Genomic DNA, 17,862 nt, shown 5'->3' with positions numbered 1-17,862 from the left:
AGGACCTACAGGGACTGAGAAAAATTCTTGCCTCACCTCCTGTTTGCCTATCGGGAGGTGCCCTAAGAATCCACGGGGTTCTCCCCGTTCGAACTGGGAGACGGGTAAGGGGACCCCTAGACTTGGTGCTAGAACACTGGGAAGGGGAGGGCACCATAGAAGGGGTACCTATTGTACCCTATGTGCTGAAATTCCGGGACTGCCTACAGGAGCTGACCCAGGCTGTACGTGGGAACCTGCAGGTGGCCCAACGGCGCCAGCGTGTATGGTACGATCGGAGGGCCAGAGAACGCACCTTTTGAGATAGGACAGAATGTCCTGGTGTTAGAACCCACTAGGCAGAATAAGTTCCAAATTGCATGGCAGGGGCCCTACCAGGTAGTGGGGGGAAAATAGCCGACACCACCTATAATGTCGCCGATTGTGACGACCCCAGGGTTATCCGCATGTTCCACGTGAACATGCTGAAGCCCTACCGGGAGCACCCTGAAGAGGTAGTGGCTATCTGTGCACCTGAAGCAGAGGATGTAGCCGGACTCCCCTTGCCTGATGTCTTAGGGGAGAGGACTCAGTCTAAAACATGGGACCAGGTACACTGGGGTGAAGACCTAGGTCCCCAGGAGAGACAGCAGGCAGAGGCGTTGTTGAGGCAGCAACAGAGGATGTTTTCAGGGAGACCGGGGTACACCCACCTGGCACAACACAAGGTTGAGACCCAGGATCAGACCCCCCTGAGACAACCCCCCCCCTTCCGTGTCCCTGAGTCTGTAAGAGAAGGGATGCGACTAGAGATACGAGAGATGTTGCGTTTAAGGGTCATTGAAGAATCAGATAGTCCCTGGGCATCCCCTGTATTGTTAGTGCCCAAGAAGGATGGGACTACACGGTTTTGTGTAGACTATCGCAGTCTCAATGAGAAAACGGTGACGGATGCGTATCCCATGCCACGCGTAGATGAGCTGTTAGACCGGCTGGCGGGGGCAAAGTATTTGACCACCATCGATCTATGCAAAGGCTACTGGCAGATTCCCCTTAGTCCTGACGCTATTCCGAAGTCTGCATTTGTCACCCCGTTCGGCTTATTCCAGTTTCGAGTTATGCCATTCGGGATGAATGCCCCAGCGACCTTCCAGACGCTGGCTGACCGGCTTCTGGATGGTCTCCAGGACTATGCGTGTGCCTACCTGGATGACATCGCCATCTACAGCGCGACATGGGAAGAGCATCTAAATCACCTAGAGACAGTATTAGACAGGATCCACAAGGCCGGAATCACCCTGAACCCAAACAAGTGTCACGTGGGCAAAGCGGAGGTTCAGTATTTAGGACATGAAGTGGGAAACAGCGACCAGAACCAGCCAAGATTGAGTCCATAGCCAAATGGCCCACCCCACGCACTAAAACCCAGGTCATGGCGTTTCTAGGGACAGCGGGGTATTACAGGAAATTCGTCCCCAATTACAGCAGCGTAGCCAAGCGCCTCACTGATCTGACCCGTAAGAATCAACCCCGCCAGGTAACCTGGACCCCAGAGTGTGAGGAAGCCTTCCGCCAGCTAAAGGACGCCCTCACCAATACCCCTGTATTGGCCGCACCCGATCCAACTAAACGTTTCCTTGTTCACACAGACGCTTCTATGTTTGGATTGGGGGCAGTACTGAGCCAAGTCGGGCCGGACCGGCCAAAAACACCCAGTAGCTTACCTGAGTCGGAAACTACTGCCCCGTGAAGTAAGCTATGTGGCCATCGAGAAGGAGTGCCTGGCGGTAGTATGGGCACTCAAAAAGTTGCAACCATATTTGTATGGACGACAGTTTTCCCTCCTAACGGACCATAATCCCCTAGTCTGGCTTAATCTGGTCTCCGGAGACAACGCCAGATTACTGCGGTGGAGCTTAGCCCTACAACCTCTGGACTTCACCATCCACTACAGACCCGGCAAACAAAACGGTAACGCCGATGGACTAAGTCGACAAACGGAACTTGTACCAACCCCATAAACTTCGGTCATCCCCAAACCGATCCGTTAAGGATCAGACTGTGTATGCCGATCGCGTCGCTGAAAGGGGGAGTCGTGTTACAGAACCCCCCAGCACCCAGAATATGTTGTGCAGTTATTTGTGTATATATAATAGGTTCCATATGAGATGCATGTCCCTAATGCATCAGCCCACAGGCTGCGCCCCTGGGCAGAGGAGACAAGATATCCCCCTTCTGACCTCCCCCACCTTTGTAATTCCCACAGTAAATATCCCGTTACACACACGTTCAGGATTTCTTGCAGAAAATTCCTGAGAAGAACCTGAAATTTTCTGCAAGAAATCTGCAGGCGTTTTTGCTGCGTTTTTTTCCGGACATTTCCCAATGCATTTTATAGTGGGAAATTCGCAAAAAAATCCCGGCAAAATTAATGAACATGCTGCGTTTTTTACTGCGATGCGTTTTTTTTTTGCGGAAAAAATTGCGGAATTCATTCTAAATGATGGGATGCATATTGTACACTGTTTTTTTTTTTTGCGGTTTTTATCGCGAAAAAAACGCAAAAAATCAGCAACGTGTGCACACAGCCTTAAAAAATAACTCGTGAATGGGCCTGGACAGAAATGATGGTACCCTTAACTTAATATTTTGTTGCACAACCTTTTGAGGCAATCACTGTAATCAAACGATTCCTGTAACTCAATGAGATTTCAGCACCTCTCTACAGGTATTTTGGCCCACTCCTCAAGAGCGAACTGCTCCAGTTGTCTCATGTTTGAAGGTTGCCTTCTCCAGACGGCATGTTTCAGCTCTTTCCAAAAATGCTCAATAGAATTTAGGGCAGTGCTCATAGAAGGCCTCTTCAGAATAGTCCAATGTTTTCCTTTTGGCTATTCTTGTGTGTTTTGGGGCATTATCATGTTGCAAGACCCATGACCTGCGACAGAGACAAAGCTTTGACACTGGGCAGCACATTCCTCTAGAATCCTTTCATAGTCTTGAGATTTCATTGTACCCTGCACAGATTCTAGACACCCTGTGCCAGAAGCAGCCCCAGAACATAACAGAGCCTCCTCCATGTTTCACAGTAGGGACAGTGTTTCTTCTTGATATCCTTCATTTTTTCTTCTTGATATCCTTCATTTTTTCATCTGTAAACATAGAGCTGATGTGCCTTGCCAAAAAGGTTCCCCCTCCCCCCCCCCCCCCCCCCCCCCCCCCCAAACAATGGTGTCCTCCTTGGTCGTCTCCCATGAAGTCCACTTTGGCTCATACAACGACGGATGGTGCGATCTGACACATGTTCCTTGAGCTTGAAGTTCACCTTTAATCTATTTAGAAGTTTTTCTGGACTCTCTTGTTGCCATTCGTATTATCCGTCTCTTTGATTTGTCATCAATTTTCCTCCTGTGGCCACGTCCAGTGAGGTTGGCTACAGTCCCATGGATCTTACATTTCTGAATAATATGTGCAACTGTAGTCACAGGAACATCAAGCTGCTTGGAGATGGTCTTATAACTTTTACCTTTAACATGTTTGTCTATAATTTTCTTTCTAATCTCCTGAGACAACTCTTTCCTTGGCTTCCTCTGGTCCATGTTGATGTGATACGCACCATGTCACCAAACAGCACAGTGAGTATCTGTAGCCCTATATACAGGCCCACTCACTGATTCCAAGATTGTAGACACCTGTGATGCTAGTTAGTGGACACATCTTGATTTAACATGTCCCTTTTGTCACATTATTTTCAAGGGTACCATCATTTCTGTCCAGGCCTATTTCATGAGCTTTATTTGTTTATTTTTTTTAATTCTGTGGAAGCATGGTTGAAAAGCAATGTCAGACTTTCATTTGTTCATTTTCATAGATCTTTTATTTATTACTTTTGTCAGATTCAAGTTATGTCTGTGACCATTTGTGGGTTTTTCTGTCATTAAACGAGGGGTACCAACAATTTTGACCACGTGTGTACATTGGATTGCAGATATCAATATTTTATTCCAGAGACTTTTTTTTTTTTAAATATGTAAATGAGCGGTTTTTATCTAATAGCCGGACACACATCTCCCAGAGCTTATTGTAAATGAAAGGGGTCGTTATCAGTGTGAGATATGTTGATGTGGAGAGCAGACTGTCAGTTATTACATGTCTCTCACTGGTAATGTCTGTTTTCATTTACAATAAGCTCTCAAGATAATTTTTAATTTTTTTGTTCTTAGATTTGGCAAGACTTCAGAAATTGTATTTTTGATATTTGAGCTGTTAACTAATCATGATGGTAACTGATTTCTTCTGTCTTCCTGTTCTAGCAAATGGTTATGAGTCTTCGTGTTTCTGAGCTGCAAGTACTCTTGGGATACGCAGGACGCAACAAGCACGGTCGCAAACACGAACTTTTGACTAAAGCTCTGCACTTGTTAAAGGCCGGCTGCAGTCCAGCTGTACAAATGAAAATCAAGGAGCTGTACCGGCGGAGATTTCCACTAAAAATCCTCACACCCGCAGACTTTTCTTTACCCAGTGTGCACTCCAGCACCATGCCAAGCAACCTGTCGCCATCCTCCATTCCTCAGCTTTCATATGACAGTCACCCAGCTTCTTCCCCGCTACTTCCAGTCTCCCTCCTTGGGCCCAAACATGAACTGGATCTCCCACACCTCACATCCAACCTCCACCCTGTACATCCAGACATCAAACTGCAGAAACTGCCCTTTTATGACCTGCTGGATGAACTCATAAAGCCCACAAGTTTAGGTGAGTGTGTTTCATCTAATGAGTCTCATAACGAGTTGTTTGTCATCCAATTACTAATGACTGTAACCGATTTAAAGGGCATCTGTCATGAGGAGTGCATGCAAACAAGGTTTTCATAATTGGTTATAGGGTTACTCCTGTAAGATGTTCCATAAATATCTGATAGATGTGCTTATCTGAATGTTGGTGCGCCAACCCCCATACAACTTGCTGAGACTGCTTGCTGATGCCCATCCTGGTAGAGAACGACGTGGCAGTAAGTGTGCCATTTTTGTGAATATATTGACAGAAAAAGGAACAGTAAAACTAAGGCTACTTTCACACTAGCGTTTTTCGGCCGAGTGTTGCAATGCGTCGTTTTTGTCCCCTTAGACTTACATCACCGACGTATTGCCACGTATCGTGCAACGTTTGCGTCGTGTTTTGGTGCACCGCCGCCACAAAGTTACATGTAACTTTTTTTGTGCGTCGAGACCGCAATTTTCTACCGCGCATGCGCGACCGAAACTCCGCCCCCTCCTCACCGGACCTTGCAATGGGGCAGCGGATGCGTCCTAAGACTGCTTCCGCTGCCCACGTCGGGCATTTTTTTCACAGTATGCGTCGGTACGTCGGGCCGACGCAGCGCGACGGGCCCGTACCGACGCTAGTGTGAAAGCAGTCTAAACGTGACTTCAGTGCTGAGTGTGCAGTGTTATCAATGAGAATAGAAGCGCACAGATGTCAGTTTATTTCTAATTCCTGGAGGGAGGAACAGAGGAACAGCAGTGCACAGTTTTAGGAAGGCGGGTCGGAATGGCTATATCATGGGTGATTCAAATACTTACTAAACAGATCTGTGGGGAGCTGTAAGAATCCTCCTAAATTCAGTCATGATTCATACAATGTGATTACATTTTTTTTTTTCTTTGAGAGAGTTTTGGATGGAAAGGCGTCCAGATCCCACAAAGCAGCGGCTGTTTTGAAAGGCCATAGTATTGAACTAGTTTCAGATTTGGGGGAGTATCAGGGCGCTGTATCACTTTTACCTGCACTTGAGCTGAATTGATGTGTTGGTGTCACACAGCCCAATACAGACCCACAAACTCTGGTTCTGGCACCTGTATGTGACCCACTATGGTGACCCTTTCTGTGCCTCGTGCTAATGATGATTTGTGGAAACTGTATTGAAGACCAGATGGTGTCAAAAGTAGCAGAAAGTATGCAGAATTTTCCTGATGAAATCCAGACTCCCTTCGCAGGAAATCCGCTTGCATTTTTTTTTTTTTTTTTTGCGGATTTTTAGCGTTTTTTTTTCTCCAATGGTCCAAATACAATTCTATAGCGGCAAAACCACCTATTTTCCGCAAAATTAATGAACATGCTGCTTTTTTTCCCACAATGATTTTCTTCTGTAGAAGAAAAGGCAGCATGGGCACAAAAATTGCTCAATGCATTAAAATAATGGGAGGCTTTATGTAAGCGTTTATTAAGCTTTTCCGCAGTGGAAAAACGCTTACGCTAAAAATCTGGAACGTGGGCGCACAGCCTACAGATTCTTCTGTAATTAAAAAGAAACTCTTAGGGTAAGGTCCCACGTTCCGGATTGCCGGCGCTTTGGACGGAGCGGAAAGCTCACTCCGCCCATAGCGCCGCTTCCATCTATACGCGCGGTGATTCCGGATGTGTTCATTGCACATATCCGGAGTCTCCGCACCCTATACATAGGACCATGTGATTTACCTTGCGGCGACGCAGTGTCGCCGCAAGGTAAATGGACATGCTGCGTTCTAAAAACGCACCGTATGTCTGTAAACGCAGGGCCGCCGGGTGCGTGTTCACACATAGTGGAGACGGGATTTCATAAAATCCCGTCCACTATGCTGTAACATCTGGACACTGCTGTTGTACAGAACATCCAATCCGCAGCTAATCCGGACAGTGGACATGCACCCTTAAACACTGCAAAAGATGAATTGTTCTGTTCATCCTCCCTCCCAAAAATTTTTTTTTTTTCATGAATCCATGGTACACCTGAAAATAAACTTTCTAATATTGGTGAAATCTCTTATTGAAAGAGACCTAGTAGGTTTTTGAAACACAATCTGGTGAATTGTTTTAATGTAACTTACTGCCAGATGATTTCAAAGATACAATGTTGTACACTTATTGCTGATGCCAAATAAAATTGGGATATAATATCTACCTGGATTTTGTTGGAGAACATCTCCCCTCAATTGCAGCAGGCGAGCGCCTGATCCTGGTGTTCAGAGAACGGACGCCGCTTCCATTTTGAACAAACAATGAGAACTTTTTGAAGCCCGTTGTGGATTGTTGGGACCGTCTGAACATCTTGGACTGCCAGGATTTTTCTATTGCATGGTGATGTATAATATTGTGGTGTGGCTGCTATTTTCTCTTATTAACTCCACGTTGTCTTCAGCTGAATTGCCATCATATAAACAAGTGGTTCTCAGCTTATTATTATTATTATTATTTATTTAGCACCATTAATTCCATGGTGCTGTACATGAGAAAGGGGTTATAAATATCGTTTACAGTGACAGACTGGTACAGAGAGGAGAGGACCCTGTCCTTGCGGACTTACATTCTATGGGATAGTGGGGAAGAGACAGAAGGTCGGAGGTGCAGCAGCTCTGGCGGTGGTGAGGCGGCTGCTCTGGCGATGGCGAGGCAGCAGAATGGTTATTGCAGGCTGTAGGCTTTCTTGAAGAGATGGGTTTTCAGGTTCCGTCTGAAGGATCCGAGGGTGGTGGATAGTCGGACGTGTTGAGGCATGGAATTCCAGAGGATGGGGGATATTCGGGAGAAATCTTGGAGGCGGTTGTGTGAGGAGCGAATAAGTGTGGTGAAGAGTAGGAGGTCTTGGGAGGATCGGAGATTACGTGAGGGAAGGTATTGGGAGATTAGTTCAGAGATATAGGGAGGGGACAGGTTGTGGATGGCTTTGTAGATCAGTGTTAGTAGTTTGAACTGGATTCGTTGGGGAATTGGGAGCCAGTGGAGGGATTTGCAAAGGGGAGAAGCAGGGGAGTAGTGAGGAGAGAGGTGGATTAGCCGGGCAGCAGAGTTGAGGACAGACTGGAGCGGTGCAAGAGAGTTAGCGGGGAGGCCACAGAGGAGGGTGTTGCAGTAGTCGAGGTGGGAGATAAGGGCATGCACAAGAGTCTTAGTAGATTGTGGGGTGAGGAAGGGACGGATTCTGGCAATATTTTTGAGTTGGAGGTGGCAAGAGTTTGAACGTGCGGTTTGAAGGACAAGGCAGAGTCGAGAGTTACCCCAAGGCAGCGGATTTCAGGTGCGGGACAGAACGTGATGCCGTTAACCATAATAGATAGATCAGGTAGGGGGGATACGTGAGATGGGGGAAGGATGATGAGTTCGGTTTTGTCTACATTGAGTTTTAGGAAGTGAGACGTGAAGAAAGAGGATATGGCTGACAGAAACTCCGGCATTCTGGACAGGAGAGAGGCGACATCTGAGCCAGAGAGGTAGATCTGAGTGTCGTCCGCATACAAGTGGTACTGGAAGCCATGGGACTTTGAGTTGCCCTAGGCCAAGGGTATAGATGGAAAAAAGTAGGGGCCCTAGGACAGAGCCTTGAGGGACTCCAACAGAGAGAGGGCGGGATGAGGAGGTGGTGTGGGAGTGGGAAACACTAAATGTGCGGTCGGAAAGGTATGAGGCAATCCCGGAAAGGTATGAGGCAATCCCGGACAGGGCAAGTTCTTTGATGCCAAGGGAAGAAAAAATCTGTAGCAGTAGGCAGTGATCGACTGTGTCAAAAGCAGAGGACAGGTCAAGGAGGAGGATGGAGAACTGTCTGTTAGCTTTGCCTGTGAGTAAGTCATTAGTAATTTTTGTCAGGGCAGTTTCGGTGGAGTGGTTGGGGCGGAAGCCAGATTGGAGGTTGTCAAGGAGAGAGTTAGATGAGAGGTGGGAGGAAATTTGAGCATGGACATGCTGCTCAAGGAGTTTTGAAGCAAACGGGAGCAGTGATATGGGGCGGTAGCTTTGCATAGCAGTTGGGTCAAGATTAGTTTTTTTGAGGATGGGTGTGATGGTAGCATGTTTGAAGGCAGAGGGGAAGGTACCAGAAGATGGCGATAGGTTGAAGAGATGTGTTAGGACTGGAATGAGCATGTTAGTGAGGTTGGGGAGCAAGTGGGAGGGGATGGGGTCAAGTGCACAGGTGATGAGGTGTGATTTGGAGAAGAGGTGAGTAAGCTCTCCTTCAGTGATGTTGGAGAGGGAGGTTATTGGGGAAGGGCAGAGGTCTGGTATATGGAGTGGTTGGGGACGTGGAACAGTTAAGGTTTGCCTTGTTTGGTCGATCTTGTTTTTGAAGTAGGTGGCAAAGTCCTCGGAGGAGATGAGGGGAGTTGGGGGTGGCAGTGGTGTGCGGAGGAGGGAGTTAAATGTGCTGAACAGTTGTTTTGGGTTGTAGGATAGTGAAGATACAAGTTAGTGAAATAGGTCTGTTTAGCGGAGGTGAGGGCTAATTTGAATTCAAATGTAGCTTGTTTGAAAGCAGTGAAGTCGTCTAGCAGGCGTGTTTTCTTCCAATGTCGCTCTGCAACCCTGGATGCTTGTCTAAGTTTTTTTTGTGAGGTTGTTATGCCAAGGTTGCCTATTGGTTCGTCGCACTTTGCCATGCATGAGAGGGGCGACTGAGTCTATGGCTGATGTGAGAGTGGAGTTATAGAATGCGGTGGCGCTGTCCGTGTTGTGGAGTGAAGATATGGAGGACAGGGGTAGGAGAGAGTCTGTGAAGGTCTAGATGTGCGAGGTTTCTGCGTGCATGTGGTAATGGCTGGACATAGGAGGCAGGTGAGGAGGACAAGGATGAGAAGGTGAGTAGATGGTGGTCAGATAGGGGGAAGGGAGAGGTTGCGAGATTAGATAAGGAACAGAGTCGGGTGAAGATGAGGTCTAGTGTATGTCCGTCTGTGTGGGTGGCTGTGGAGGACCACTGGGTGAGTCCAAAGGATGAAGTAAGGGCCAGGAGCTTGGAGGCTGGTGGGTGTCATTAGGGATATTAAAGTCACCCATGATGATGGTGGGGATGTCGGTGGGGATGTCAGCGGAGAGAAAGTGAAGGAGCCAGATGGAGAATTGGTTTATGAAGGCAGTGGCTGAGCCCGGTGGTCGGTATATGACAGCCATTTGGAGATTGGAGGGAGCATAGATACGGACAGTGAACCTCAAAAGAAGGGAGGATAAGGGAGGGTGGGGGTTGGATATGGTTGAAAAAACAGTTTTTAGAAAGGATACCCACTCCTCCACCATGTCTGTAAATTGGAGGCCACCGTAACTCAGTGCTGCAGGCGAGGCCGTGTCATCGGGTGTCAGCCAGGTCTCAGTGAGGGCCAGGAAGGAAAGGTTGCGGGAAGTAAAGAGATCATGGACCATGTGGAGCTTGTTGCATATAGAGCGGGCATTCCAAAGTGCCCCAGGGAGAGGAAGCAGGGGGGTGGGGGTCAGTGGCACAGATTTTAAGTGTGAGGGGTTGCGATAGTTTCTCATAGTGTGAGAAGGCTAGGGGGAGGATTAGTGATGAATGAGGCTGGGGGGTAAGAGAGGGGAGATAGTTATGTGGTTTGAGGGTGCGAGGGTATGGGGTTAGTGGAGGAGAGTGAGGATTAGTGGAGCAAAAACCGGTGTGGGAAATGTGAGCATGGTTAAAGAGCAGGGGAGAAAAAGGCAAGTAAAGTAGGAATACAGGGATTAGTCTTAGTCTGGCCGATTTCTGGACTATTTCTGGTATGTTTCAGAAGATACACTTAAAATATGTCACTTGAAAGTATGTCACATCTGACTAAAGTCAAATCTGACCCGCTCTATGCAACTTATACCATTCTAATGACCAAGAAATGAAGCCAGCTGAGGCAGGGAGGGGAGGAAGGAGGTGGAGGAAAGTCCACAGCAGGGGACAATTAGCAGATTGCAGTTAATACATTTGACTACCAAAGATGAAGACAGAGGCAGGATAAGATCAAAAGATCGGGCTAGGTGTGAGGAGCACAGATATGTCAATATGCAGTCAGAAAAGTTTTAAGAATGATACAGGAATTAAAGTCAGGGATAAAGAAGCAACGTACCACTTAGAACAGAGGGAGAGAAGTACATGGGATTCAGGGGTGCAGTGGCTATTCCAGGGTAGGAGATAGTTCAGAGGAGATAGTTCAACCTTTCTAATGCCGTGACCCTGCAATACAGTTCCTGATGTTGCAGTGACCCCATACCAAAAAATAATGCCTATTTGGCTGGCAGATTCCTCAGTGTGAATGGAGCCTTAGGGCCCGTTAACACTACATTTTCCTATGCAGGAAATTTAGGGCTGAAAATTGTTTGCCTCCTATTTTCATCAATGGGAGTCCAAAAGATTGAGCACTGAAAATTTGAGCATTGAAAAAAGCACCTTACACAGCATTGTTTGTATGGTGTGTGTACTGTTTTTACATTAACCTTTTTTTTTTTTTTTTACACCAGCAGGCTTTCTTGGCTCTCCGCCTCCTAGGCTTCTGTCCTCCGGTGCTTGCGGCGTCCGCCCACTGATGTCAGCAAGCGCCGGACACACAGTGCGCTGCTATGGACTGTGGAGCATCCCCTTCCCCCGCCCCTTAGGCCCCGGACGGATGATGCAATCACGTATGCGCATGAGCGCAGGCACTCAGTTTGGAACGCATGTCCATAACGGTGTGCGTTCCAGCTGAATAGCGCTGCTGCAGACGGTAGCGCGGCTTCTCAACGGCTAAAGCCATCGGAAATATGTATTTTCCGATGGCTTTAGGCGACCCCCTGTGTTTTGGTCGTTCAATCCCCGCAGGGGTCACAACCCACAGGTTGAGAACCGCTGATATAATCAGTGTAAAGACCTTCAGTGGAGTGTGGTTGGTCACATCTGAAACAGGACTATTTTCTAGTTCTTAAACCTGCTATTTTCATTCCAATATTGGTCACTATTCAGTTGTTTGTTTGTTTTTTTTTGTTTTTTTTTTTTTTGCACATCATTTACTACAGTGGTAATTTTAATCTACTTGCTGATATTTTTATGTTACAACCTTATTATATTTGTTAGTATTCATTCACGATTGTATTTATGATGATTTCTGGGTTTTATACACAATCTATTTTTCGGGTGGGTTGAAATGTGCTGGCGATTACATAATTTTATCATATATATTTTTTTTTTAGTTAATTTGGCTGTCAGTTTACTATTTGTGCACTGTGATCCATCAGACATTAGGCGTTCTCCAGAAAGCAATAATCTACTTTTATTTTAAAATGTAAAGTGCTTCGGAATATGTTGGCGCTATAGAACTAAAATTATTACATTCTAGAAATCTGAAAACTGATTATTACAATAGAGAGGAGATCACAGATGTTACTTCTAACGTTTGAGAAAGAAGCCGATTTGTTTTATAGAATCTTATGAATTTTTATTTTCATGTGTACTATTCACTTATGGGGGAAAAAGCAAAGAAAAATGTGTATTTATTCAGCATATATTTAGCATGCAGTCTTTGGGAAACAACTTTAAAAAAAAATAATAATAATAATCCTGTACATGTACATCCAATCATCCAGTTTATGCCAAAAATAGAAAAGATGCTTAAGATGTGGATAGAGTGAATATATTGTATAGTGCTGTGTAATATATAAAGGCTGTGCGAAGAAACGGATCTATACCTGGTGGTGCTATGGGCACATGTATATGAGGGCTTCCTCTGCGGTGGCATGGATCGGGCACTATTTCAGTGTTGGGATAGATTAGAAGGCTGTGAAGACAGAACATTCCTCCACTGATGATAACGTGACAGCTGAGGATATCCAGGGTACAGCCGACACTTGTGGGGGAGGTGGACTTCACCGTCTCCAAGACAACGGCTTACACCAATCAGTGTGCGCTGACCCTGTGCCAGCCTATTCTCCACACTGATCCTCCTTACTAGCCATGGCTGGCCGTCTGCTCAGTAACTAGGATTGATCACTTTTTGCTTTTACAGGACTCTTTATACGGTGTAGCGCCCATATATCACACTGCATTAGAAGAGTCCTCACTCATGTGGGTCATTTAATGGAGCTCAGGGGTTATGCAGGATCCTATTCCACGTTCTCACGTCTTTCATGCAGATTTTTGAGCTTGTGTCCTGTGGAATCTGTCTGGAAACATTACTCAGAAATCTCTCAAAAGAATGAATGTGTTTCTGCGTAAAAACAACTCGCTGTTCATATGTTCAGTCTTCTGAGCGGTTTAACTGCTCCAGGTTTTCAAATAGTGACCTGTCCATCCTGCAGGCGCTGTCTGCTTGATAGATGCGCCATACTTAACAATACAAGTAAAGCCTTAGTTCTGTGGGGTTTTTTGGGGGGGGGGGGTTTTTTTTACACTTGTGCAAAAAAGAAGTACTGTACTTGTGTTTTTCATATATGGCTAAATTTCTCCTCCATTGTAGTGTAGATGCCATCTGTGTGCTCTGTATTTTTCATCAGTGCTGCCCATTAAACAGAGGTCTCTACGTTATGTACGGACACATGGTCCTTGAGAAAACATGGACATGTGAACAGCCCCATAGGTGGCTATATATAATAATGGGTTGGTGTACTATCCGTGGAAAATGACTAACTTGTATGTGCAACATGGATGTCTGAACTAAGCCTAAATGATACAGGAAATCTCTGTCTGTCTGTCTGTCTGTCTGTCTGTCTGTCTGTCTGTCTGTCTGTCTGTCTGTCTGTCTGTCTGTCTGTCTGTCTGTCTGTCTGTCTGTCTGTCTGTCTCGTGTTAGCCAGTAGAAAATAAAAAATGGATTGTAAGCGGGCATCTTTTTGTAGTAAAGGTTGTAATTTCCATGCCGCTCCCCTTAGCACCTCCAGATTTGGATTGTAGATGCCCACTAGAGGTACCTGGTTATTTTCTTTGTAATGTAGCAGGTGATTCCTCGATATCCGGTGGCTCTTGTAATCTGTTTTTCACTTGTTCTTGGTTGGTAGCCCTGATTATAAAAAGGTCTTTCTAAGGTTACCAAGGTGTTCATCTCTATCCATGGGGTTGGAACATATACGATTGCATCTGATGGCTTGGCTGTAGACAATAAGTTTTTTTTGTTTTGGATGAAAACTGTCCCATTTAAGGTACCGTATGTTGGATAGTTGATTGAAATTTAGATACAATAACCAATTTTTGCATTAGCCTTCGCTTTTATTCCATTCTTTAATATAACATGTACCCCCAATCGTTGTGTTTAGTACTGTGACCCTGTTGGTAATTGGGTCATAACATGTAGGTGGTAAGTTACGGCCACCCGTCACTAACGGGATCCACAGCCCAATTGGTGTTCCTACAGTCCTGGAGGAGAGTGGAGCCATGCTGCCATTTCTTCTATGCGGCATCAGTGCTGCGCTTCGCACTATGGATCAGGAACATCACTTATGTTCACACATTGTGTTTTTGCAGCGTTTTTTTTTTTTTGTGTGTGCAAATTTTAAACTGCCTTTTACAGTGCCAGCAATGTCTGAGATTTCTGAAATCTCATGCACACATTTAGATTTTTTTTTTTTTCTGACTGAAGTGGAAAACTACTGCATTTTTGCAAACTGCAGCATGTCACTTCTTTCAGCGTATTTTGCAATGTTGTTTTCACCCTTCGAAACAATAAGAGACTTGCTATTTATAGCTGGTCCTGCCATCGATTTTGCTTTCTGCACTGCTGAAGTGTTGCTTTTAGTCACCATCTATCACATAGGACCTATCATACAATCATAAAAGCTGGAGATTGCTAGTAGTCATTTAAGCAGATGAATAACATCACTTTTTTATGTTAGTGAAAGCTGCCGTGAAATCAGAAAAACATGTGAAATTGCACTTGCACCAATCGTGCTGCGGAGTCTGGTGTGGCTGCTCACCTTCGTTTATTTACTATAAAATCAATTTTTTACTTAAAAGGTTCATGTGATCGGCATACTCCCTGCCACACTCCGACTAGATGGGTGCAAACAGTCTAGTTGGAATGTGGCTGGCAGTATGCATAGAACAATCTTGCAGAAACATGATCGCCGTTCCTGACATCAGACTCCTCAATGCGTGCGATGTGAGGATTCACCAGTCTGCAGTTACGATCTTCATGGTGGCAAAGCGAAGAGAATGGTAATTGCTGTAAGTGAGTGTCACATTATCATATCTGATCCGCTATTATTTTTTAGTGTTTTATTATATTGCCCCCTATGAATAAGAATATGGATCTATCATGTAGGAGTATTTCCTTGCTTTTTTAATTCTTACTAGATTTTTATCTTGCTGAATCTTAATATACCTTTTTGTCTACCGCTAATATGGAAGTGAGGGGTTATGTAGTGGAATAAAAAGAAAAAAAAATTAAGCATTTCGCCATTAAATCCCATAAATTGCTCAGAAAAGGGGATGGTTACTGGAAATAAGTGCCTTCTATATAGCCAACCATGCTTTTCTTACACAGAAATGAACTCTGCCACAACACTGCCAGCACACAGTCTATAGGTAATGTACAATGCTTTCTCAGATATTACACTGTTGTACTGACTGACGCTGATTTCTTGGTGCAGTTTATTCAGTTCCAGATTATACTCGCTGGAGAAGGACTGCTCAGTTCTACACAGGAACAACTTCCTCTCTGGGATCTGGCTCCAGTTATGTGAAACCTTGAGAAGACCACCCAAAATTGCATTGAAAAAGTATTTTACTAGGATGGTCTCCCCAGTCACTAAACACACACACATCCGATGAAACGCGTCTGATTTGTCTACCATAGTGTGTAGAAATGTCGCAGCATCTGGTCAGTGTGAAAGATATAAACTACGATGTGTAACATTCTTATTAGTATATATAGTGTTCATTAACCTATTGTTCCTCGGAGTCTGACTGCAAGGAAAAGCCAAGGGTTAGAGACATGCTGGGGTTGAACAGCTGGATAGTGAGAGGTTAAATGTCATTGTATATAGTACTGTATTATAGTTTTGTCCATGAGGGATACTGTGCTGAGGTTTCACATAAACATCCATCTAAAGCTTTGCTAGTTCAACAAAGAAACAAAAGTGTGTGTGTGTGTGGGAGGAATCTAGTTTGTGCTGAATATTATTACATAGTAACATAGTTAGCAAGGCCGAAAAGACATTTGCTCAGCCGGTATTCCATCAGAATAAATCCCCAGATCTACGTCCTTCTAATGATCCTAATAATTGTATGATACAATATTGTTCTGCTCCAGGAAGACATCCAGGCCTCTCTTGAACCCCTCGACTGAGTTCGCCATCACCACCTCCTCAGGCAAGGAATTCCGGATTCTCACTGCCCCAACAGTAAAGAATCCTCTTATATGTTGGTGGAAAAACCTTCTCTCCTCCAGATGCAGAGAATTGCCCCTTGTGACCGTCACCTTCCTTGGTATAAACAGATCCTCGGAGAGATATTTGTATTGTCCCCTTATATACTTGTACATGGTTATTAGATCGCCTCTGTCGTCTTTTTTTTTTTCTAGACTGAATAATCCTAATTTTTCTAATCTCTCTGGGTATTGTAGTTCGCCTACCCCTTTATTCATTTTGTTGCCCTCCTTTGTACTCCCTCTAGTTCAATTATATCCTTCCTAACCATCGGTGCCCAAAACTGTACACAGTATTCCATGTGCGGTCTAACCAGGGATTTGTACAGAGGCAGTATAATGCTCTCATTATGTTCCCTGTAATGGCAGTTGATTATGGTTCCCCAATGATTAAACCCTAATGCAGTCAAAAAATTACCTATGGCTTAAATCTGCTGTTTTGTATTAAATGTATGATTTCATTTTTGGCCAGCGTTTCCCACACTGGTCACTGGGGCTTTCTATGACTAATGTACCGTTTCAGGAAACAACACCTGTACATTAGTCTCAACGAACAGACTCTGACCCTATCTTTTTGTATTGAATCATCAAATGAGTGTGTGCAAAGGTCATTGTGAAGGGAGGGGGAGGTGTGACATTGCCTTTTGTTTGGTGAATTTTTTTCTGTTCTCTCTTTTTAGAGGTGTAATTGTAACCTTGCATCTGCTGATAAGGAGCCTGCTGTATTACTTTTTTTTTTTTTTTTTTACTTTTATAATGGATCATGATCTGGGCAAAAAGTAGGGGTTTTTTTTTTTTTTTGTGTAACACTAAAACCTGACTAAGGCTGGTTTCACACTTGCGTTTTGATCTGCAGCGTTTTGAAAAAAAAAACCGCATGTGGTGAAAAAACGCATGTAAACGCGGCAAAACGCCGTGTTTTTTAGACGCATGCGTTTTTGCATGCAGAAAAAAAAGCGGCGTTTACATGCGTTTTTTCCTGCGTTTGCGTTTTTTAAACGCATGCTCAGAAGTGTGTGACAGCTGCCAATCATCAAAATCAACTAGAAAACCCACTATAAACAGAAATAGCTAGGGTTAGGATCCCTAGTAACCCTAGGGATCCTAACCCTAACTCTGACAAGCCACCCCCCACCATCAAGGTGATAAAGGCATCCTAACCCTAACCCTGACAAGCCACCCCCCACCATCAAGGTGATAAAGGCATCCAAACCCTAACCCTAGGGATCCTAGGGATACATAGGAATTGGCTATTATGTTGACTTGGTGACCAGGACATTCTTCTAATAAAAAGCTTTGTTCAATGTGGACACCCCAAGATATACGGTATTGCTATAGAGTACTAAAAATATAAACTCGTAGAGTATTGACTGTCATATAGGGGTAGGGTTAGGGTTTGGATACCTTTATCACCTTGATGGTGGGGGTGGCTTGTCAGGGTTAGGGGTAGGGTTAGGGTTTTCTTGTTTTTTCTTGTGTTTTTCTATAAAAACGCATGCGTTTTTAACGCAAGCAAACGCATGTGCTTAAAAACGCATGCATTTACATAGACAGCAATGCATTTTTTTGCCGCGAATAAACGCATGCGGTTTTTTTTTTGCGGCAAAAAAACGCAGCTAGAAATTACTACAGGTTGCATTTCTGCAACTGGACGCACGCGTCAAAAACGCATGCGTTGCCGAAAACGCGTCAAAACGCATGCTAAAAAAAACGCATGTGTTTTTAATGTTAAGTATAGGAAAAAAACGCATGCGTTTTTTAGCGC

At 44.8% G+C, this 17,862-nt stretch overlaps 1 protein-coding gene across 5 annotated transcripts in view; it reads left to right on the top strand.

Moving 5' to 3' along the window:
- The window catches only part of PIAS1 (protein inhibitor of activated STAT 1), a 97,417-nt gene that overhangs the window by 41,347 nt on the left and 38,208 nt on the right, over positions 1-17,862 (top strand). For all 5 annotated transcript variants that reach the window (XM_077263245.1, XM_077263247.1, XM_077263243.1 and 2 more), the window contains one exon: positions 4,293-4,737. In XM_077263245.1, the coding sequence (XP_077119360.1) occupies positions 4,293-4,737 (445 nt within the window). The remainder of the gene's footprint in view (positions 1-4,292; positions 4,738-17,862) is intronic.

The sequence above is a fragment of the Ranitomeya variabilis genome, chromosome 5 (genome assembly GCF_051348905.1).
Source record: "Ranitomeya variabilis isolate aRanVar5 chromosome 5, aRanVar5.hap1, whole genome shotgun sequence".
Classification (NCBI taxonomy): Eukaryota; Metazoa; Chordata; class Amphibia; order Anura; family Dendrobatidae; genus Ranitomeya; species Ranitomeya variabilis.
This window is presented reverse-complemented; position numbering and strand designations above follow the sequence as displayed.